General features: G+C 34.6%; 1 protein-coding gene and 1 long non-coding RNA gene across 4 annotated transcripts in view; both read right to left on the reverse strand.

The window, feature by feature from the left end:
* Positions 1 to 320: 320 nt before the first annotated feature.
* LOC138325695 (uncharacterized) lies at positions 321 to 4,227 on the reverse strand. The gene is made up of 2 exons (XR_011208818.1): positions 3,949 to 4,227; positions 321 to 3,640 (listed from the first exon to the last, which is right to left on the reverse strand). It is a non-coding gene; the product is annotated as an uncharacterized lncRNA (long non-coding RNA).
* A 1,392-nt stretch (positions 4,228 to 5,619) lies between these two features.
* LOC138325694 (serine-rich adhesin for platelets-like) overlaps positions 5,620 to 26,413 on the reverse strand; it is a 66,865-nt gene continuing 46,071 nt past the window's right edge. For all 3 annotated transcript variants that reach the window (XM_069271524.1, XM_069271522.1, XM_069271523.1), the window contains one exon: positions 5,620 to 7,832. In XM_069271524.1, coding sequence (XP_069127625.1) covers positions 5,865 to 7,832 — 1,968 coding nt within the window. In that variant the 3' untranslated portion in view covers positions 5,620 to 5,864. The remainder of the gene's footprint in view (positions 7,833 to 26,413) is intronic.

The following is a 26,413-nucleotide window of genomic DNA, read 5'->3' on the forward strand; positions in this document are numbered from 1 at the left end:
TTGGCCCTAATTAGTCCTGATGATATATACTTGTTGGCCCTAATTAGTCCTGATGATAGATACTTGTTGGCCCTAATTAGTCCTGATGATAGATACTTGTTGGCCCTAATTAGTCCTGATGATAGATACTTGTTGGCCCTAATTAGTCCTGATTATATATACTTGTTGGCCCTAATTAGTCCTGATGATATATACTTGTTGGCCCTAATTAGTCCTGATTATATATACTTGTTGGCCCTAATTAGTCCTGATGATAGATACTTGAAGACTTCACAGAGATGATATGATTCGTTTTCAAAATAAAAGTAACACATTTCCAGTATTATCACTAAATGCATGTTTTATTTTCAATATTAAATCATGTAAAATCATTTAACAACAAGAGATTCCAGAGGGATCTTGGCGTCCATCAAAGACTTATCTTTGTCTGACAATGGAAAGAGGAATCATTTCTCTGCTTTTCAAACTTTTACTACATACTACATGTGAAATTTGAGAAAGACCCTTTCAGTACTTTCTGATATATATAGAAGAAACAAACATTTATCAAAACCGAAGATGGCTACCTTTCGGCCATCTTGTAGACCAATCTGTTCCAAAATACAATAATGAATATGCACATCTAAGGACCTAGGGGAACATGCACATGAAATTTGAGAGAGATCGCTTCAGCACTTTCTGAGAAATGGCAGTAACGATCTTTGATTATCAAAATCCAAGATGGCAGCCTGTCCGCCATCTTGTTGACTGATCGGTTCCAAAATGCAATTTGCACATCTAAGGACCTAGGGAAACCTGTACATCCAATTTGAAACAGATCCCTTCATAACTTTTGGAGAAATATAAGCGGTAAATTATTTCAATTACCAAATTCCAAGATGGCGCCCTGTCGGCCATCTTGTTAACCAATCGGTCCGAAAATGCAATATGCGTAAAAAGGGTCCTAAGGGAACATACATATGAAATTTGAGAAAGTTTTCTTCTGCACTTTCTGAGAAACAGCGATAACAAGAATTGTGAACGGACAGATGGATGGACCACGGACAAAAAGCAATTTGAATAGAATATTATACTAAAGATATAGATGTTGCATACATAACACTTTTAAAATAATAATGTGCATTCATAATGGTTTATATGTCATAACAGTGAAGTACTGAGAACAAGCACCTACTTTAGCCAATAATAGCTGTCTACAACGTTAACAATAATATACAAGGCTCACATCAGATTGTCCAACGATCGTTCAGTTATATCGACTACACTGTATATTATATTGTGGTTGTAACAAGCATGTCTATTGGCTTAAACTTTTATGTTATATTTTGGTTGTAACAAGCATTTCTATTACATGCAAAAGTTATATATTGGTACTTCTATAATGCTGACAAGGTCGGTTAGCATTTTTAACAAGGAAACATTTATATCACATCAAAAAAATATGCTAGTACAGCTGTAATCAGTTTAATGTGAGATTACCATCATGTGCTATATTTATCACTGCCTCTCATTCTTTTGGCAGTTCAGTAGTACATAGCACTTTACAAACAAAATTTGAACTACTAAAGTTTTAAAAAGAAATGTTAGGTTACATATAAAATATGACAGAATGGAACAGAGAAATTTTTCTTTCATACCTGTACGTGTAATTACACTCATTTCGCCTGAGGCTGTATTTCATGGCTACCCATGTAATATATACAACCTTGTGACTTTAGTGTCAACATATATGCTCACAAAAATCTAAATCTAAAAAATCTAGGATATCTGTAACAAGAGGCCCATTGGGCCTGTACAGCTCATCTATTCCAGGCTAAGAACACAAGATACCAACTTTAAGGCCTTAGATTTGATCTTAAATCTATTTATTTCTACAGAAGGATTTTAAAGAACTTGCTATAATATTTTCTAAATTTGGCCCCACCCCTGGGCCCCTAGCAGACCAGACCAACCATTCATTCAAAATTGGTTCCCTTTCACCCTTGAAGAAAACTTAAGACCAAATAAGAAAATCCCGTCATTCCTACAGAAGAAGGATTTTAAAGAATTTGCTATATTTCCCCTACTAGGTCCTGCCCCTCAGGCCCCTGGGGAGCCAGGCCCACCGTTTATACAAGATTGGTTCTCCTTTACCAAAGGAAACTTAAGACCAAATTCGGTCAAAATCCATTCAGCCATTTGGCATTGATGACTAGTAGGAATTTTTGTGAAAAGTTAACAGACGTCGCGCCATGACATAAGATCACTGGCACTTGGGTCCAGGTGAGCTAATAATAACAATGAGATATGAGAGAAAAATATCTTTTCATATGTGGATAGGAAGGAATAGGGATATTCTATTCTCGGGATCACAAAATGTTGTAAAACCCTCAGCAAGTCTGGAGTATTACTACATTTTGGGACCCTCGGGTAAAATATCCCCATCCTTTCTATCTATATACGAAAGAATCTAATACAAATGTAGTATAAAATGACAGATACTGTAAATGATATTATGTATCTATACTTGATGTACAACTCAAAACATACAAATAAAATCAAAGTATGATATTTTTGACAAATAACATAAAAATGAGGACACGTTTCTAGTTAACATTCTAGTTACAATCATCACATATGAGACAAGAGATCCCAGAAGGATCTTGGCGCCCACCAAAGAATGATCTATGTCTGACAATGGGAAGATGGATCTTATCTCTGCTTTTCGAACTTTTACTACAAACTTCATATAAGATTTGAGAAAGATCCTTTCATTACTTACTGAGATATATCGCAGTAACAAACTTCAATTATCAAAATCCAAGATAGCTACCTGTTGGCCATCTTGTTCATCAATTGGTCCCAAAATGCAATATGCACAACTAAGGTCCTAGGGGAACCTAAATATGAAATTTGAGACAGATCGTTTCAGTACTTTCTGAGAAATAGCAGTAACAAACTTCAATAATCAAAATCCAAGATGACAGCCTGTCGGCCATCTTTTTCACCGAATGATCTGGAAATGCAATATGTACACCTAGGGACCTAGGGGAATCTGCACATGAAATTTGAGACAGATTATTTTGGTACTTTCTGAGAAATAGTGGTAACAAATCTTCAATTGTCAACATCCAAGATGGCGTCTGTCGACCATCTAGTTCACTGATCGGTCCCAAAATGCAATATGCACAACTAGGGACCTAGAGGAACCTACATATATAATTTGAGACAGATCCCTTCGTGCTTTATGAGAAATAGTTTAACAAATTTCAACTTTCAAAATCCAAGATGGCGGCCTGTCAGCCCTCTTGTTCACCGATCAGTCCAAAAATGCTGTATGCACAACAAGACCTCTAGGGGAACCTTCACATGAAATTTGAGACATATCCCTTCACTGCTTTATGAGAAATAGCGGTAACAAACTTCAATTGTCAAAATAAAAGATGGCGTCCTGTCGGCCATCTTGTTGACTGATCGGTCCCAAAATGCAATATGCACAACTAAGGACCTAGGGGAACCTGCACATGAAATTTGAGACAGATCCCTTCATGAAATAGCGGTAACAAACTTCAATTGTCAAAATCCAATGGCGGCCTGGGGGCCATCTTGTTGACTGATTGGTCCAAAAATGCAATATGCACAACTAGGGACCTAGGGGAACCTACATATATAATTTGAGACAGATCCCTTCGTGCTTTATGAGAAATAGTTTAACAAATTTCAACTTTCAAAATCCAAGATGGCGGCCTGTCAGCCCTCTTGTTCACCGATCAGTCCAAAAATGCTGTATGCACAACAAGACCTCTAGGGGAACCTGCACATGAAATTTGAGACATATCCCTTCACTGCTTTATGAGAAATAGCGGTAACAAACTTCAATTGTCAAAATAAAAGATGGCGTCCTGTTGGCCATCTTGTTGACTGATCGGTCCCAAAATGCAATATGCACAACTAGGGCCCTAGGGGAACCTGCACATGAAATTTGAGAAAGATCCCTTCAGCCTTTTCAGAGAAATAGCGGTAATAAAAAATGTTAACGGGTTGAAGGACGGACGACTGACGAAAAGCGATTTGAATAGCCCGTGGACTGAAAATAGCATATCAAAATTTTCTCTCGGTTATGGCACATATGGACAAAATGGACACTCTAATGGACACTCTAAAATAAATGATGTGGATTTGAAATAACCAATAAAGATGTTGCACTCTGACTTGATGATGAGATAATTCACAAAATATATAATATACAAAAAATATATAATATACAAAATAAGCAATTACTAAATATAAAGATTTATACATTGCTTATATCAATTCCTTTCCTAAATACTTATATGAATAATAATGCATAATAATTATTAATTAATTGCATTTAAATATTATCAGATCTAAAGATAATGGAAACTTTCCTCATCAGTGTTTACAAAATTTCACATAATTTCATTATAATATCAACATGAGGCCCATGGACCTTAACGGTCACCTGACATCCAATAGTAATTTGTCATTTAAGGGCCAACATAATAGCTATGAGGGGCTTTAACACATGGTGTGTTAATTTTTTTCCCTTCTGTATTCAACACAGAAGCTGAAGTAAATATGAACGGGACAATAGGCTATTGCAGTAGGTCACTATGACGTATGGTCAGGTGACCTAAAAATAGTAACAGTGACCTTGACCTTGACATGGCAATCCTGAAACTGTATCTTGTCGAAAATATTATGGTCCTTTAAATTTGTGTGAAGTTTGATCAAAATCACTCGAGGAATGAAGCCGCTAGAGCACTGAAAAGATTTTCTAAAAATAGTAACGGTGACCTTGACCTTGACCCTGCAACCTTGAAACTCAAAACTTTTTCAGTCCTTTGTATTTGTGTGCAGTTTGATCAAAATCACTCAAGGAATGAAGCCGCTAGAGTGCTGACAAAGAAATTATCTAAAAATAGTAACAGTAACCTTGACCTTAGTCTGGCAATCTTCACACTCAAACTTGTCCGAGATATTATGATCCTTTGTCTTTGTGTGAAGTGTGATCAAAATCACTCAAGGAATGAAGCAGCTAGAGTGCTGATAGGGATTTTCTAAAAATAGTAGCAGTGACATTGAACTTGACCTAGCAACCCTGAAACTCAAACTCGTCCGAGATCTTGTTAATATTAAGCTATAAATGTACATACAAAGTTTCATCAATCTCGGTTCACATTTACTCAAGTTATCGTGTTCACACGCACGACGACGGACAAAAGGCTATCGCAATAGGTCACCATGACCTATGGTCAGGTGACCTAAAAATTGAAAAAAAAAAATAATTATAAAGTGAAAAAAAAAAATATACTAAAGTGAAAAAGATGAACAAGTCATTGATATTTATTAACAAAACTTAAGGAGTCTATAATCAAAATTAATAAGGACGCTTTCACGTAATAACATTAATGTTTTCATAAAAAAACCATATTTAAACAAATTCTACAACTTTTTCAAGAGATTTTTAGCTAATCAACCGAAATTAAAAACCTAAACAACGTTGAATTGGTCGCATTATTTTCTCATAATGTTAATAAGGTAATATATAGTCCTCTTAAAAATTACATGTAGTTAAATTGACACGCCCATTATATTTGGCCCCCATTTGGCTGTTAGTTATAATTGAATCACACGACTCTGGCAGATCAGAGCTTACAGCATTGATATATATGTATCTATAGATACAATTCGTCAAAAAAAGACAGCATAGTATTGGAATAGCTTACTGAAACCTTTTGCATCAGGTTTTCTTATCTAGCACCGAATTATGTACAAATAGTTACTGTTTTGACTTGCATGTAATGTAAAACTCCAGCACATTTAATTAAAATTTTTAACAAGTTTTAATCACTTGCATAAATCTATGGGTCAAATTTAAGGAGACACTGACTTAAAGCATCACGATATGGAATTTCAGGTAAAACATTCAAATGAGAGGGATCAGCAGAGTGCACATACGGGGAAGTTGCTGAACTAGCCACATTTGTTGAATCAACATATGGGGCAGTTGAATTCATTGAACTAGCCACATTTGTTGAGTCAACAGATGGGGAAGCTGAATTTGTTGAACTAGTCACATTTGTAGAGTCAACATATGCAGAAGTTGAATTTGTTGAACCAGCCATATTTGTTGAGTCAACATATGGGATAGATGAATTTGTTGAACTACTCACATTTGTTGAGTCAACATATGGGATAGATGAATTTGTTGAACTAGTCAAATTTGTTGAGTCAACATATGGGGAAGTTGAATTTGTTGAACTAACCACATTTGTTGAGTCAACATATGACGGACTAGCCACATTTGTTGAGCTAACATATGGGGAAGTTGAATTTGGAGTCATTAAACTGGCCATATTTGTTGAATCAACATTTGATGAAAATGAATTTGGAGACATTGAATTAGCCACAATTGTTGAATCAACATATGGGACAATTGAATTCAGATTTATTGAAGTAGCCACATTTGTTGTGTCAACATATGGGGCAGTTGAAGTCGTTGAACTAGACATATTTGTTGAGTCGACATATGGAGTAGTTGAATTCGTTGAACTAGCCACATTTGTAGAGTTAACATATGGAATAGTTGAATTAGTTGAACTAGCTACATTTGTAGAGTCAACATATGGGGTAGTTGAATTTGCTGAACTAGCGACTTTTGTCGATTCAACATATGGGGTAGTTGAATTCGTTGAACTAACCATATTTGTTGAGTCAACATATGGAGTAGTTGAATTTGTTGAACTAGTCACTTTTGTTGAGTCAACATATGGGGTAGTTGAAATTGTAGTCATTGATCTAGCCACAATTGTAGAGTCAACATATGGGGTAGTTGGAGTTGAAGTTGCTGAACTAGCTACAATTGTTGAGCCAACATATGGGGTATTTGACTTTGTTGAACTAGCTACATTTGCTGGGTCAACATATGAGGTAGTTGAATTTGTTGAACTAACCACATTTGTTGAGTCAACATATGGGGTAGTTGAATTTTTTGAGTTAGCCACATTTGTTGAGCCAACATATGGGGTAGTTGAATTTGTTGAACTAGCCTCATTTGTTGCGTCATTATATGGGGCATTTGGAGTTTGATTTGCTGAACTAGTCACATTTGCTGTTTTAACATATGGGGCAGTTGGAGTTGGAGTTGCTGAACTAGCCACATTTGTTGTTTTGACATATTGAAATGTTGATGGATTCACTGCTAATTCAGAAACATCTGCATTTCCATAAAATGTTTCTAAAGTTGAATTTGTGGAGTTTGATAAACCAGTAGTATTTGTTTGGATTGATGGAGAGTCTGAGTTTACCTGACTTTGCTCAGTATTACTGGTGCATACCTTTGAGTAATCTTGAGATTCTGAAACGTACATTCCTACAGAGGTTTCGTTTGGTGGAACTGCTGAAAGATTTTTGTTTGTTGTGTTAGACGATAAAAGATGTGTATCGGTTACATAGGGAGAATCCACAGCATTACTGTCCAGATCATTAGTCTTCCTCTTGTCAGTGTTAATATGAAAATTATCAGGAGTTGTATCACGCCTTGAAGAAATCTCTCGTCTATGAACAAACATAACTACAGGTTCTTCTCTAGGTGAATCTGATGCTACAATGTCGCACTTTGAGTATGAGCCTTCAGTCTGGCTACTGCCAGCTGGTCTCAGCATTTCAGATTCTTTGAGGTATGGACTTGGTTCATCCTCTAGGACGGGGTCGAGTCTACTGGGAGACTCTGGCTCTGTGCCTTCACTCTCACCTTTACCACTATCTCTACTGATCTGTCTGTTTACTAACTTCGGAATCACGGTGGTGTTAGTCTGGCCATCAATTTCCTGGAATCATACAATATAGATAATATTCAGCATACAACAACTTAATTTATAATATAGTGATGCTTACCAAACCATAAACAGTTCTCTTACTTAAAAGGTTGCATTGCTGAACAAGAATTATACAACATCATGATTTTTTTTTTTTGTTAACTTTAGATTGAATTTAAATGTAAAATATCAGAATTTTACTCAAATAAGGTCAAATCAATCTTTAAATTTACTTATTGGAAAAGACGTAATTGAGACAATTAGAGTAAAAAAAAAATTTAAAAGGCAATGAATCTCACTATTGTGTAAATACAAATTATGTGTGATATTGTTGCAATACAATCGTTTTATGTTTACCTGATAAATATTTTTATTTATTAAGTTTATTTATCCTTTTTACCAAAGGAGTTCTGCAGGCAAAAAAAGTTAAAAAAAATAATAGCAAATTGACAGGTAGATGGCTGTCCATGTAGCTATAGCAATAGTCAATACAACAGAGGTACAATTGATAGACGTCCCAAAACAAGCTTAGGTTTGTGGATGGAAGGCAATTTATCATAGAATCCATCACCTAGCAATCATTTAATTGTACATAGCAAAAAATACCACAAAAACTGGAATTTATCATATGGCCTCCTTCACTTGTTACTATCACTGTATATTTACACTTGCTAGGCTTGATCACTATACCTAAGTACTAGCCGATTTTGTTTACAACTGCTTGGTAACATTGAACTTTGAACTTGCGTATGAAAATATTCTATGCAACCTAAAAGGGGCTACTTTTTTTTAAAAAGAAACACATGGCTTTGTTTACATTTTGACGTAACATTACGTGTATAGTGCTGTTTTTCATAGAATTTGGGAAAATGTAAGCAATACATATATGTTTTATTTTTATATATGATACAAATTTTTTTAAGATTAACAATTGTGTAAAGAAACGGGAAAAAATATCCCGACTGGGGTGACGTGCAGCGCTTTCATTTTTGTTAAAAATGATGGATGTCAAATGTAAACATTACTTCTGTGTCTGTGTCCTATGATCGAGTCTTTGGGGTTGACGGGCGTGAGACCCTCTGACAGAGCTAGGTCAGTTATAAACATATTCTCTTGTCCTTGTTCTTTGAGAATTTAATCATGTGTATTATAAAACATGCACCGCTAGTAATCCACGTGATGACAGTCACACGTCACCACAAATACATTGTATCTATCGAACACAAGTGAAGTTGTTCCATCTATAGATGGCAATGGATATAAGCGTAGATTATATAATCACATGGCTCCGAAGGATGTAATATCGTCAAGTCAGACAACAATCTCAAACAAATTTAGCTACTTGAACATCGGTGTTTTGACAACTTCGGAAAACTCCAGTGTGTAAGCGTGCGTCAGCCTCGCCTCGCTGCACAATAACGGTCACCGAGTTCACACGTGTGGCCGAGTACAATTACTTTATGTTATTTCGCTATATTAGTATATATTAACTTTTAGCAAAATTGAATACCTATTAAAAGTTCTGATATGTTTAAATAAAATTATCTCTGAAATTTACTTTGTTTGTCATGTTTATTTTACACTAAAATATTGAACTTTTTTTCGTCGCGGATGAATAATTCTATCTTACGTGAAGAGTCATCATTCACTGTTCAATTGAGTAAGCTCCTCCCACTTTTGACCGACTTTTATTGAATAATTACGTCACTTTCAAATGACGATTTTATTGCACAAAATATAAATAAAAATTCGTGTGAGTGTAAATATAGGGATTGGATTTCGTTTTTATGTTAACCATGCTTATATGGAGCAATTCCTCTAAGAATATATTCAATATGGGGCGCTAACACGCCCCATAGAATATATTCTTAGAGGAATAGCTCCATACAAGCATGGTTGACAGAAAAACGAAATCCAATCCCTATATGCTACTAACACTGTATGTTACTATCACTGTATGTTACTATCACTGTGAAACTAAGCCAAAGTGATGTTTATCAGTCTGTAAATGACATTTGAGGTGTGACCATTTTATGATGTCACTATTATGATACTGTTGTGGAAAGGTCAGCTGATCACAAGTGAAAATGACACACACCCCCTCCCCCACACACACACTTCATTATAAACAACATTCTGAGTATTGGTGAAGTAATACATATCCCGGCCAATACACCGGTTTAACATGATTTTAACATGGTTAAAGTTGATGTCATAGAGACAATAAGATGACATTTCAATAACATTACAATAGCTTAACTCCATGAGTGATGACATTTCAATTGTGTCAGGTTATCATTGCTATATACTGTACTGTAAATCTACTTATTTTAGCAGTAGTTTTAATTATGCTTTTGGTGCTGTATTTGAAGCCCTAATTTATGTACAGAACTAATGAACCACCAAATTTATATCTGTATGAAATGAGAGACGTAAGGTGCGATAACAGAGTTATCGTTCCTTCGGAACGAATGTTAATCATGACAATTTTAACCTACAAACACGCTTATAACCACAAGTTGGGTAATAAGGAAATTGACAGAAAGTTTTTAATGATATTTTACAGTTAATTAGATCCAGGCATGATCTATCTTCTGAGATAGTTGTTGACTCTGCGAAAATTCATTTGAGAGAGAAATTTAGGGTCAAACAGGAAAAAATTGACATTTTCATCTCTAGTTTCTGTTAAGTTCGTCCTAGCAAACAAACGCTCATAGTTGACAAATTGAGATTTAACACATTAATAGTATAAGTAATTCTGAGCAAAACAGTATTTTTGGTTTTTGAAAATATTATAAAAAACGACCACAAGACGGTCTTTGAAATTGGTGGTATTTCACAGGTTCTCAGTAAATTTCCACGGTAGACCAAATATTTTGGGACTTGGGCTGCCTTCCTTCGAAGCTATTCTGACCGATTGAATCGACAAGTGAACCATTCACAAATGGGTCATATTAATGAAAAATTCTGTTTATTTTATGAAATAATTACTTAAATTTATAAAACGTTTTACAAGTCTTGCAATGATATCCAAGTATTTATTGGGGATTGCAGGAACTTGGAAAGTGTGTGTTGTTTTGGGCATTCAACCGCACAAAGAAATCCAACGGCAAGCGCCATCTGGTAGGAGGAATGTGTTGTGTCACTTGTGTATCTGGTTTGAACCGGTTTGTGTTGATGTTGAAAGCCGCCTCGCTTTTCAAGTTACAATCGTCAATATCAGGTAAGTAGGCCTAGTTGTGTATTTTACTTGTTAGGCTATATCACGATCGGCGGATGTTAGTATCTTTATATTATATTTGAGGTTGCTGTTGTCCGTAATAATTGTTTTTGGCGTAGGCCTACTGCAGTACCGAGTCTGATCATGACAGTGACTGAATCATACGTGTAACTGTTAGATATGAATTAAAAATAACTCGTAAATTGACAGTTTATTGTGTAGACTCTGAGACAGATGCCGTTTGAATATGTTTCTCCTAATATATTGCTTGATTATAAATGTTTTAATTGCTACCTACTGCTAATATAGCTATTTTCGTCTGCAGTCTAAAAATAGACTTACCGATCGCGCGATCAAGCATATGACACGTCCATGCAACAATGTCAGGCAAGCATTGGTAAACCAAATATCATGAATACAGGCCTATAAAGTGACAACTAAAGAAGACAAACCTGAAAAATCTGGTAGTTTGACAATGGATATGATTAACATTTTATCCTACAACTGTCCCACATACTGACCGATAACTACCGCCGGATAAACTTGTGCTTTATCCGTCAATACGATCACGTGAATTTGTTCCAAATCTGACGGAACTTTTTCTAACTTGACCCAGAACTTGAACCTTCCGGTGAATGAAACGTCATTCAGCTCCACTAAAACGTGACGTCACAATCACCGAAATGACGTCATTTTTACGATATCGAAAATCTCGTTTAGCGGTGTTGTTTTTTCTTGGCTCATGACAAAGGTATGTATTGTTAAGTAATTATTTAATGAATATTTATTGTTATGTGAGTATTTTCATTTCCTTTCAGTGATATATCACACTGAATAGAATTACGACTACTGTTTGTGAATGCGCTTATTTATTTCCCACGGCAGTAAAAAGGAGTACACTCTCATTCGGTTAAGTGAATGAATCTTTACCTCTGCATCAAAGAAGCATCTCGCTTCGAGCGAAACAAAGTAAGGAACGGTCAATTTGCTTTCGTTTTGAATGCCATAATGGTTGCAGGATAAACAGAATACATGGTTAGTATCTTACAATACAAGTTTAATTTTGGTGCTCGACACGGAAAGCCGAGATGACTCGGCAAAGCCTCGTCATCTCGGCTTTCCTAAGTCTCGCACCAAAATAAACCTTGTATTGTAAGATACTAACCGTGTATTCTCTATATGTGACGGCGACTGACAAAATGGGCCCAGATGCGGCGATTATGACGTCGGAATAAATGACGTTATAAAGTTACGCACATTTTTTACCGACGTCACCGCGTGTATTTGCGGAAACTCTCAATAAACGTCGATTCATTAAGCCCGCATTTTATGTGTAAATTTAACTACCTGTACCATATCAATACATAAGATGAAGAGTAGACTGGTGAGTATCAGGTGATCAGTATATACATGTAGGTACTTTCTAGCAAAATATAAATAAAATGAATAAATATAGCTGTGAAGAGACATTAGTAAAAAAATATTGAGATTGTTTTTCTCTTCTTTAGTAGAGATGACAATCAAAGAACAAAGATAAGAGTGGAAAAAACCTGATATATCTCAATCAGTAGTTAATGCTGTTATTCGACTGAAACTGTAATATGCAACAAATTATGGGATCCAGACACAATATTTATAGATAAATTTAAGACAGTTCAACATTTTTTGATGGTATCTAGCAATATTGTTTCTCCACGGATATTCTGAAAATTTCACAGGCTTTGCTCTTTCATAAGTTAATAATATTTTGCAATATTTCGTAATATATTTAAAATAAAAGATCGTAAATAAAAGCCGAAAAAGTCACTGAAATTATACCGAATACATTGATATACATGTAGCAAAAATATCACGAGTGCGAAAACTTAAAATGCAAACAACAGGATGTTGTTTAAAAGCAGAATAAAGGCAAGAAAATTGTGTTAGACATATTCCTTCAGAGGACAAGGATGCAGATTTCATCATCCGATAATACAGGTGTTTAGCTCTATAAATATTGTTTTCCTTGCATGTATACATATGTAATTCTAGTAGAGAGGGAGAGAGAGAGAGAGAGAGAGAGAGAGAGAGAGAGAGAGGGGGGAGAGAGAGAGAGAGAAAGAGAGAGAGAGATTCTATAAGTTAAGTTTCTGATCAGTGTAGAAAGAAGATGTCTATTTTCTTGTAGAACTTTGTGACGTTGACAATAAGGATCTGGTTAACATCTAGAAACGATTCATGTGACAGTAATACAGTATTTATAGTGGACGTCCGTATAGTTCAGTACTTATACTTTGGTCATAACCCCTTCCGATAAAACTTAAGATGTACTCCCAGCATGGATTTTAGCCATTTTTGCTTGGCCTCCGGCCGGGCACCAGACATGGCCGGGCCGGTGGTCGGGGCTCTCAGACACACAGCATCACAGACGTACCCGAAGAGAGTCGAAGTTAAAATCTCTCTGGTGTCCCGTAGAATTTCATAATCGGCCACATATCCTTCACATATTCGTTTAAGCATCGTCCGATATCCGGCCGGGCCTGGTACAACTATCCTTTGTTGTCCGCAAGATAATCGGGTAATGATAATTGGCCCATTAGCAGTATATATTTCAATTCAATTCAATTCAACTTTATTGCTTCTTACATCCATATAAAATGGATCAATAGCAAAACATACATGTATATAACACACAGTAAATCAAAGCAACAACTTATCAAGCCAGCTTTCCTCAGTTCAAATGACTTTTAAAGAAAGAGGCCTAAATCTTTAGATCATTAGAAGACAAGAGTCGTATAAAATTTTCAAAATCTGTTAGATGGTGGTTAATTATATCTTTATGACTATTAAAGAAAATTGTTCTCATTGTAGAGTTAACGGAACACTTAAAAATGAAGTGAATGTTAGGTTGATATTCACTGCCTCGCCTGCCTCCCCCCCCCCCCCCCCCCCCCCCCCCCACCATCACCACCCAACCCTTCTCCCGTCTCTCCTCCTAAAATTCTCTTGGGAAAGGACGCCGTATGATTGCCGCACGGCCTCCTTTTTATGTAAATTATGTCTGGAAAATTAAACGGTGTTGTCCGATGTAGGAAAATGGCCAAAAACCAGCGTTACACCCTATCTACGGATACCGACCTGATCAGTATGACCAAATCATTAATTTCGATGATTTTTATACAGTACATGGTGCAGGGAGTTGTGAAGGACGAACATGATTATATACATTTGTAGAGTTTTGTGAGGATCCCACACACCAACCCCATCTGGTCTAGTTAATTCGCAGTCAATGCTGAAATCTTAGGGTGAAACATTATTTCTCAGTTCATCTACACCATCTAGAAATTTAAATTTTACTGAAAGTCTTAGGAGCTTTATGTAGAAAAAGACTAATTAAGAAACTTCAGGGGTCTGATAATTAGTTACAATTTATATCAATTTGTATCTGTGTACGAGAGTGTCCATAGATTGATTTTAGGGGTCTTATAATCAAGATAAAAAACAGCGAAACTTGATCTAGACCAATAGACCTCTATAGTGATTTATTGGAAACTGTGGTGTATTTAAATTGATATAAACTGTTTTTAATTCTCAGACCCCTCTGTTTGAAACATGTTTTGCGTCTTTTTCTTTTCAATCGTGTTTATTGCAATATCTAGAGACCCTGCCTACATCTTATTTGCTTTTTACATATATATAAAATAAACATAAAGTAGAACTCTAATAACTAGGTTTCCTTCTTGAGTTGTCCAGCAGATATATAGAAAGGAAACGGTCTGAAATGTAAATGCGATCACTAGTTTTTGAAATTCGATCACTCCATCCACAGGTTTTTGTTTTATGTGCCATATTGGGTCAGTATTACTAAATTCAGTAGCATGTATATATGAATAGATGTGTCTGTCTATCTACATGATATAAAACAAAAATTTTCTGGTTTACAATTTTAAGGCCCACTACCTTTGTGAAACAAAAATAAAAGTTTCTTAAAAACAATAATACTATTCGAAAAGGTATATAAATGGTCTAAGAGGATGTTATAACACCGATCAAATGCGATATTCCCTGCATAAACTACATTAACAGTGAAGATTCATTTCGCTGTTTTGTCGTCTGGCGCAGTGATAATCAACCGACGCGGGGTAATTAGGACGACAGCGGGAAACATCAAACGACCCACGTTATGAAAATTAGCATTTAATTTATTTTAATAAATTGTTAAGAATGTGATAGTAAGTGTATTATTAACGGTAAGTTAATAACTTTTGTGACACTATAAAATTATCAATTTCGTTTTGCATTCCCAATAAAAGATGTTTCGGAAATGTAGTGGCCCTTTAAGAACTTTGTTAATATTCGACTCAAAAAACACGTTCAACAGAAAAAAAAATAGTAAAAGACATACATCGTTTTAGTTTTAAATGTTGACACAACAATTATCTAAAATCTGTTCATGTATAGGATAGTATTTGACTTCTTCGTTACATATACATGTATATCTCGTCGGTCGCACCATTACTCGTATACCAACATTCTAGTTAAAAGAATCTGAAAGCATATACACTTTAATCCAATGCACAGATCTTCGCTTTTCGTGAAATTTTGAATACGAAAATACAAATGAATATCATTGCATGAAGTTTCCTCATGAAGTTGTTCTTTTGGCGGTTGCTGTGGACCATGAATATAAAAAAACAATTTATCATATTTGATGTATTAATGGTAGGGTAGTACATTGTATCATTGACCAACCATAAATATCTCTACACATGAAAACATTTGAAAGTTCCAACCACGAACGTAAAGTACACACGAATATTTTTTGTTACACACAACACGCAGTGTGTCACCCCGTCAAATCGTCGAATTATATTGTTACATAAACGTGTCACAGATTAACTTGTATTTTGATAAAATGGACAATAACGTAGCTACATGTACCACTGATCGAGCTAAAGCCTAACTTTGTTAATATATTACAAGTATTAAAGACCAGTCCAAAGCATAGATATGTGCAAACGTGTATGTTTTATGTAACATCTTTGACAGCCTTGTAACATGACGTCAATGTTCATGACCTGATGATTTGACGTCGCTAATTTTGTCAGAAAAGAATGTAAATGTTGCCTCATTCAAAGTCGGATATCTCTTAAATGCCTTATCCTTCGGCTTTAATATTTTGTGAACCTGATCTACACACCATAAAGTAAATAAAAATGTGAAAAAATGAAAATGTGATTTTTCCTCATCTGGGCCCATTTTGTCAGTCGCCGTCACATATTTGCACTTCAGTATGACACGTACCCTACAATACATGTTTGTACATTGCCTTGTAAGTTACTGTTCACTTAGAATAGAGGGAGGGGGTGGGGGCATAGTTAACAACAGTGTTTTTTTAAAATTAATTGTACTGAATGTCACACACACAACAGCCTCTTCAGTTTCGAGCATTTCAGAAACCAACTAAATTTTTAGGTTAATTGATTTTTTTTATATTAAAGATTAATTATAAAAAATGTTCTCTAATTTGTGTAAAAAGGCGCGAGCAGTAGGTATATAATGGAGTACATGTAGGTTGGGGTGATTCTCCTCCGAGACGGGGAACAATTTCTATATTCAATTTCCGGCATTCTAGTGAATTTTGGTACTGAATTTGCAGATCTAAAAGCATCCATTTTATCTTCCTCAATTAAATATGTAGTACATGTCTGAAATAAAACTGTACTTTGACATTCTGGCAGCCTGATTTTTTTTCATCAGCCCTGGGCTGCCAGGGTACTGTTAGTATCGACCCCTGAACATGTAAAGGCTACAATAATAAGGCTGAATAATAGTAAAAAAAAGTATCTAAATAGTTCATTTCTGTGTCTTATGTACCAAGAATTTAGTTAATTGATTTTCATATCCTACAGCTAGTATGTAATCCAAGGATTGACAATAATATGTATGTGTTTCGAATTCGGATGTACAAAAGGGGTCCTACAGAAAAAACCCACTAACCAACAGTCAGCGCTTGGAAATGCGATCTCGTAAATATCATGTTTCAGAGGGGAAAGAACAAAATTAGAAAGATGGACACCTAGCCATGCCCACCTCAGAATTTTTTCAGTAGCATTATAATTATACATCTTATCAATTACAAGTGTATTCTGACAATATCTGCTGTAATCTGATGCATGTATACATTCAAGGTATGAAAAATGACAGCTGACTTTGAAAGGGTTTGCTAATAATTAAATACTTCATTCTTTACATGTTCACTTAAAAAGTCTTTTAATACTGGGATTGAATAAAGGGAGGTAATTTGTCTATTTGTTCATTTTCTAGCATAATGCTTACCGTATTTTTTGCGCGTATAGTGCACACTTTTTTTGATAAATTATCAAGTGAAAAGTTGCGGTGCGCATTAAACGCAAGTACTACAGGCTCTGAGTCATGATCATCGACCGGCAGGTCCAAGCTAAAGTGTGCAGTAGCCTAACATTTTGTACATGTTGAGAGTTATGATTAAATACTTGGATCTTTAAGTCAATATTCAATGCATATATTCAATTTAAAATGAAAAGCTCACTTGAAATTTATATCTTTAATTTCTTGAAAGTCTGTTTTGGGAGCACATGTGTTCATGACCGGACACATGTTACGATCGTGAATCTTCAGTAAAGTATATCTCCAAATCTAAATGGCTTAATAAATGTAGTCTGGAGCTTGAAACGATGTATAAGTATATATTGATCGTCACATTAAACTGATTACCTTATAAGTATATTTCGCCAGCATGTGAAAACTTTTACACTTGCAAATGTTTACGGAAGTGAGTGTAATCACAGTGTATGAACGGCAGTGTATAGTATTTTTTAAATTTCGTAGTTGCGAGTCTGTATAGCGGTACTCGATCACTTGCTATGACAAATGAAACAATGGATAGTTGATGTTTTTTGTCAATCTTATTTATTATATACGTTTTTGTTGTAATCTTTAGTTATAAACGGCGTCATGGATAGCAACTTTAACTTCCAGTGACTAATGAAATGTTGAGGGTTAATCGGCATTAACATTTCAGACACTTTTCGTGCGTTGATCTGCTGTTCATCATCGAAGAATTGAGACACCCGCCTAATATTTTGCGCTATTTTAAGGTATTCTGCCTGGCTTTCATTATTTCAAGCACCATCACAGGTTTATGAATTAATCCAATAATATAAAACACATAAATACATATTAATGGACACAATATCTTTTACTTAATCGTATTTTGAAGTTGTAGAATGATCAGTTAAAATTGTATAGTCACTTGCATGCATTGTTTTGAAACTGGCGATGTATAGTATAACGTCACTGTACCCAAATTGATACCAATACACGTATATTTCTCTTATATGACATTTGTTGTTTGGTATGCTTCACTTTTTTCTGTTTTGTTTTCAAAAAGAGCATACTAACTTTATTTTGATGCTTTGTTTTTCTTATTACAGTGCTTATTTTTATTGTTAGAATGATTTATATCATGTCTCGAAATTTCTAGTTTTGTCACATGATGTGTACCCAAATTGATACCCAGCAAGAAAAAATGTATACAATTAAGAAAAATCAATTTATATAGATTTTTGTCATTTTACTTTATAAAGGGGACGTATTTGCGTTTATTATAACAAGTTATACTGAATACAGTTATACATTTTACTTTAAAAATTGTACAAGTGTTTTCACAACGGTACCTGTGCTAATTTGGTTCCCCGTAACACCACATAATGACTTGTGTGATATTTCAATGATTTAAAATCAGTTTTCTGTGGCATTCACCTAAGCTTATATAGTTCCAATGTGGTGTATATGTCAAAGGACCACTATCAATTATTTTTAATGATTGTAAAAAAAATTCAATGTAAAAAAACTACAAACATAATTCTGAATCAATCAAGTTACAAAATAATTGAATCTAGTAATAGTTTTAGTAAAAATTAAGATGGAGAAATAACGCTATATAAAGAGCAATTTGAACGTGACTAAATAAAAAAAATAATGTGTGGCAACTATATTTTTTCTATTTCTGTTTAGTGTTTATATCTTAAATTTCATAATTTAAGAATATTTTCTTTGAGGAGGCCTTACGCTTTGAAAAAAACACGATTATAGTACAAATAGTAATTGTCGCACGGCCACATTTCTAGGGATTAACACGTTTCAGACAGAGTTATCAATTTCAAAGTTATCTTTAAGAGAAAATAACAGAAATAGTTACATAAAACGAAGCGTAATTATCAATAAATGATGCATCTTTGGTATCACCACTGAGAAATGAGGTAAACTTTAACAACACAAATGTTTTAGGTATTTTTTCAATTAGGGTATCAATTTGGGTACAGTATCAATTTGGGTACAATGACGTTAGTTGCTTGCGAGGACACTGTATAGTCGCTTGCTATAAGAGGAAATATATTCAGTGATAAAAGGCTCTGAAGCTAACAAATTAAGCAAATAAGTCTAACAGAGTTATCAAATACACTATCAATTTAAACATTTAGTCAACTTTGTTGCACAGATCATATATAGTCATTAACAATTTAGATGGAGTAAATGCGACAAATATTCAATAGAATGCACCACGTTGATACTTGAGGTATAACTTGGATTTCCATGTACCAGTCAATACTTAAACAAGAGCTGTTGAAGAACAACAAAGCGCGCCTATTCAGAAGAAGTTGATGTTCAAGTATTTATTATTTAAACATGGAAATATGACAAGTTAACAGACTCAAAAAACCCCTAAAGGGCCCCATATTGGTTGTATTATCACGTTCAGCATCCATACACATTAAGAAAATAAAATCATAAACATTTATGATGACTTATGCTTAAACAATTGACAAAATAGAAACTTGCTCAAAAACTTTAACATGGAAATAGGACAAATTAACAGACTCAAAAAAAACCTAAAGGGCCCCAAATTGGTTGTATTATCACGTTCTGCATCCATACACATTAGGAAAATAAAATCATAAACATTTATGATGACTTAAGCTTAAACAATAGACAAAATAGAAACTTGCTCAAAAACTTTAACATGGAAATATGACAAATTAATAGACTCAAAAAAAACCTAAAGGGCCCCAAATTGGTTGTATTATCACGTTCAGCATCCATACACATAAGGAAAATGAAATCATAAACATTTATGATGACTTAAGCTTAAACAATTGACGAAACAGAAACTTGCTCAAAAACTTTAACGTGAAATGGGACGCCAACGCTGACGCCGACGCCTGGGTGACAACATTAGCTCCCCCTATTCTTCGAATAGGCGAGCTAAAAATGACGGAATTACGTAGAAAAAAAATCCAGCTAGAATCATAAACAAAAATTACTTTAGCCATTTCCGCATTTCTTACGCTGGAAATTACTGTTCTCTTACAAAATTATTTTCATATTTTCGTGGCTTACGTTATTCCACGGGGATTCAATTTCAAGATTTTTAAACACTTTTTTTTTTACTGTAATGCCATTGTTGTGGCGATTGATTTTCACAATTTCTTATCACCAGCGAAATAAGTAAAATATAATCGCACGTGTAAATATATACCGTATTTTTGCGCGTACAGTGTGCACCCGCGTATAGTGCGCAGGTACGTTTTTGAGTTTTATTTTTGAAAAAAAATACCAAAAAAATCGAATCTTTACATCTTCATTCAAACGTTTTGCAAAGGCTCCCAACACTCTTCAAGAACAAAATCAAACTCTTCCTATTGTTTATCAGTGCCTAAAACAACCTTCTGTTCATTAAAATTAACTGGCGAGCTGAGTTTGACAGGATGATTGACACTTTGTTTACACAGCACTAGCGACAGGCCTAGTAAGCTTGCAAATTGCCGGTGACACTATAATGAGGTATCAACAACGATGTTTTTACAATCAAATAATTAATAATACCTTGTGTAATTCCAAGTGGTATCAATCAAGTCTATTGTGTATCTGATGGGCATTTAGATTTAATTATGTCCAAGATATTAGCTGGAAAGCCGACCGAGCTAGGCTAATCAACCACAGCTGGCTGCCATATTTGAGTACTGACTGCACACTTCCGTATTCTCAATTATTTCAATTAGTTTTGATATGAAGATGTGATTTCACAGAACTATTTCAAAGGATGGTAATAAGAGTGTATTTTACAGCCATACCGTCATTTATAGTACAGTACCTGAACCGTTTAACGTTCCCAAATTTGCGTTTCGTTTGCGTTTGCGTTATTTCCGTTAGCAATCGATAGCGTTAGCAATCGTTTATCGTTAATCGTTATCGTTTGCGTTAGCAATCGTTAATCGTTAGTTGCGTTTACAATCGTTTGCGTTAGAAATCGTTTGCGTTAATCGTTAGCAGGACCCACTTCCGCTAACGTTAGCCACTAAAAATAGAACAAAATGTCGCTGAGATGCTTTGACCATCCGGATATGATATTACGTTTACCGCTTCGTGTAGAAGCGATTATCATAACATCTATGAAATAAAAAAAATATGAATAAAGTGTATTGTATTGCATTTTATATCTCTTTTGAATGTATGTATGTTTGTTAGATGTGGTTGAAATAAAAATATGTACAGTAACAAGATCGCATACATGACGTACGCTCATATCCGTGAAAACGTTCTGAAATACTCGTATTTAAATGACATTTCAAAACTTAATGTGATTATCACTTTTTTATTATTATTATCAGAAACATATGTTTGTAGTTACTATGATTTCTGCGAAAGCAATTCAAATATTAATGAAACTGTCTTACAGAATATTATGTCAAAAGCATTATTTTAGAAAGAATCCACGACAACTGAAAGATTACATAAGAAAATAGCTAAAAAACAGATAATTAAAATATAAAAATGCTATTACAGACACGCTGCATAATATTCTTCTTGTTAAGTTAAATATTATCAATGTACGAAGAACGCAAAAAAAGACTCGGGAGATTTGTAAATAAATTCGTGAAATTTAAAAATCATTAATATGACGAGTTTGAACACGGGGAATAGGTGAGATTTAAAAATGGAATAAAATCATGTAAATGTTTGCAATGTACGAGTATACCTACAACTACATATATGTAGAACACGTGTAGAGAAGGGGTACGTTAAATTGTAAGCCTTCACACGTACTGTACGCGTGTCAAATCAGACACGGATATACGTTTAAGCTCATATCAATAAAAACTGGACAGTCACGGGTACCTTCACATATATGTTCGTTGTTATTTGTACCTGGAATATCTTCCATTCCCAGCATGACGCGCACGGGTGTTTTACCTGTACAGGTATATAGGTCACGACTGGTGTTACCTCGTGTCGACCCCCTGTAGCTGGCCACGGGCAGAGTTCACCTGTAATTAACACCTTCTTGGGAGGGAGATTAACTTTATACCCAACTTACCTGTGCCCCTTACAAAAATGTACACTGTGACAGTACATTTCACGGACATATATGTACTGTCGTATTTCAAAGTTTTGATGTGTGCAATATGCTTTCCTATATATTACGTTGGAATGAATTAGTTTACACTTATACATTGTATGAATAATTAATTTGTTTAAACTGTAAATTGAAGAGATGCTTGGTGTGAAATGTGATCAAATAACTATATTTCTTACACCAGTTACAACTGCACATGGCGAAACACGAAATCAAATGTTCAATCTTAATTACAGGAGCTGTACGTGGCGTATGTACGTGCATTTGTAAATGTACATGCATATGTACGACCTTAAAATCGATGCCTAGTCAATTGTAAGTAATGAGCTTTTATGAATGCACACCCTAGTAATATACAGCGTGTAATCCGTTATGAAACAAATATTCCGAGAATATAATTTTCCATGATAAGCGAAAGAGCCTTTCAACAATCTGAAAAAACCCTGAAACTTGCGATTGATGCGAGAAACACTACATGTATAAGATGTTAATTATTACCATTGTTGAGTTATGAAACATCGATAATAGAAATCAAACACATAGATGGAAATTTGATTTACAGCATTTTAAATGTGTTTGTGTGAAAATGTTTCCATTTAAAGTACATGTACCAGTATATGCCTGATCGCTTCACTAAAGTTATGACATTGTGACGGTAATATTATCAATAAAGTGTTGTTGTAACAATTTGTTTGTTATTTCTTAAAACGTCGGACAAATATGACACTTAGAATAATACAATTCTCTCTTGATACATACGGTTGTACAAGTAATTTGTAAACGTACGTGTGAAGTGGAAACTCCGTATCGAGTACAGTCGTGTTTGACCTCATTGTGTGATTATCAGTTAAGAGATGTTGTAACAATTTATTATTTCTTAAAATATCGGGTAAATATGACACTTTAGAATAATACCATTCTTTCACCATACATACAGTTGCTTATGTAATTCATTTTGTAAACCTACATTTTGTGCATGGAAACTTTGCATCGAGCACTGTCGTCTTTGACTTCATCGTGTCCATATAGTTTTCATAGGCAAATGTTTATATGATATACAGAAACTCTAATCCCGAACATACTCCAGTTTTTCTTGTACTTTCGTTTGTATTTCAAAACATCAAGATCCGTAATTCATTTACCTTCAAGCCGTGTCCGTGATTATAACAATGGTATTTCCGGTTTATCATAGCCGATCGTTTTGCGTTTTGCGTTAATCGTTAATCGTTACCCGGTATTGCGTTAATCGTTTATCGTTAATCGTTAATCGTTAGCGTTAGCTAACGGACGATTTTTTTGCGTTGCGTTTGCGTTAGGTTGGGAACATTAAACGGTTCAGGTACTGTACCGATTGGTCAGTTTTAATGTAAGGTTTTAGTTTCGTATTTAATTTGCTGACTCTGCATGAGGCTATTACACTCACTTCCGTAAACATTTGCAAGTTCAAAAGTTTTCACATGCTGGCGAAACATATTTATAAGGTAATCAGTTTAATGTGACGAATCAATTCCACACTTATACATCGTTTCAAACTCCAGACTGGATTCATTTAGCCATTTAGATTTGGAGATACCTTACTGAAGATTCACGATCGTAACATGTGTCCGGTCATGAACACATGTGCTCCTAAAACGGACGTTTAAGAAATTAAAGATATAGATTGGAAGTGAGCTTTTCATTTTATATTTAATGTATGCATTGAATATTGACTTTAAGATCCAAGTATTTGATCATAACTCTCAACATGTACAAAATGTTAGGCTACTGCACACTTTAGCTTGGACCTGCCGGTCGGTTATTATGACCCAATGCCTGTGCTTGCGTATAGTGCGCACCCCAACTTTTCACTTGATAATTTATGAAAAAAAGTGTGCATTATACGCGCAAAAATACGGTATTGGGTTCAAATATATCTTATAGGGAAAAATAATTCCATTAGTATGGACAAAAGTACTGTAAAATTTTCAAGGCTATCTGTCCCATTATCAAGACTTGAAAATATTCAGTTAAATATTCAGTTAGAAGCGGCAAGGATTGTTACAGGGCTTCAATTTTTACTAAAACTGAGTTTTTATACCGTGAAACCGGTTGGCTGCCACTTTCTAAGAGACGAGAAGCTCGTAAACTTTCGATGTTATATTCAATAGTCCATGGTATGGCAGCAAGTTTCCTCATAGATATAGTCTGATGATATTGGTAATTTAACACCTTATAACTTACGCAATGCATATCAATTAAGAGAACACTACTATCATTTACAATTATCTAAAAGTTCATTGTTTCCTTCTATTATACATCTTTGGAATGTTTTAGACCATAACATTAGAAATTCTCCTTCCATAAATTCTTTTAAACTCAATATAATGAAATCCATGAAAACAAATACAAACTTTAATTTTCCTTTTGCAACATATGGACCAAGAAAACTTAATATCCTCCATTGTCGTCTAAGAAACCGAGTAAGTTCCCTAAATTATAACCTTTTTAGAGCAAATCTTACCGATTCTGCATATTGCCAGTGTGGACATCCCTGTGAGGATAGCTATCACTTCTTTATTGTTTGCCCTCTGTATGCCAATCATCGAGCAATTCTCAACACTGAGTTATCATGGTACGAAGGCGCCATTACCGTTGATATTCTATGCAAAGGTGATCTTAACATTTCAATCACCAATAACATGAAAATTGCAAAAGCTGTACAGCAATTCCTGGCAAGAATGGGTAGATTCGATTGATCGACTCTCTCTCTCCCTCTCTCTCCCCTCTCTCTTTTGCTCTCTTACATATTTCCTATATCATTACAAGTTGTCAAGAATTTTTTTTTCCATTTTTCATCGCTTGTTTTATATATTATAATGGTATCACACGAATACTAAGAGTACAAATCAATTTCATAACCCAATGAATGGGAATAATCTCTGTCTTTCTCCCTCTCTCTTACTAGTTTGATGTTCTTGGTGTTTTATGTGAATTCATACTATTTTGTTCCATGTAATCACGTGACTATTCACTTATGTATGTTTATATTTTCTATATTTCAGGAGAAGTCACATATAAGTTGGAAAAACTTAATGACATATCCTTTTGTCATTTTTGTCAATGAAATATGTTTAAATGAGAACGTTATCAAGACACAAAAAGAACAAACAAAATTTCCTGTTAATGACGTCGTGGTCAAAATACACACTTACTCACATATCTTTTTTTAAGTAATAATGCATATAGTCTGATTAACATTAGTGATGATAGTGATGAGCATCTAATCTACCCTTGTGCGTCTGTATCGATTGGTATGTACATATTTAATATCGTTGTCGCCCGGGAATCACGTGATAAAAAAGTGAGCTTTTCATGAATCAAATCATAAAAAATAAGATTTATGCAACTTTCCACTTTTTGTTTTTATGTTTCCCAATGCTGAACACATCCTGTGGCCTAAACGATATCATATGTAAGTTCATTTTGCTTGAAAATTAGAAATATGAGCGATTTGCAATGAGATTTTTGCGCAAGTGACCATACAGTATTTTTTTAAATTAAAACAAGCGACTATACAGTAAAGTAACAAGCAACTATACAAAACTATTTCGTGTATGCATATTTTAAAATATGTTTTAGCCGCTTTCTAATTACGAATGATGAAGAATAAAGAAACTGTAAATAAATAATTAAATTACTCATATAAGTTACAATTATAACATATATTTCAGGAAAAACGGGGGAAAACGCAATTTCCTCCGAAAACATATAGCAGTTTTGATCGTAATTCAGTGATTACACTTCGGTTCTTATCTATTGCTAACATTCTTTTCAAAATCATGTTCATGAATTTGTTAATATATGTTAGGAGAACGTCTATAATGTTAAAAAGATTTGTAGTTACGAATAATGCCGATATTTGGTGTTTTACCGACCTGTATACCATGCCTGTTTTCA

This window comes from Argopecten irradians, chromosome 6, assembly GCF_041381155.1.
Source record: "Argopecten irradians isolate NY chromosome 6, Ai_NY, whole genome shotgun sequence".
Lineage (NCBI taxonomy): Eukaryota > Metazoa > Mollusca > Bivalvia > Pectinida > Pectinidae > Argopecten > Argopecten irradians.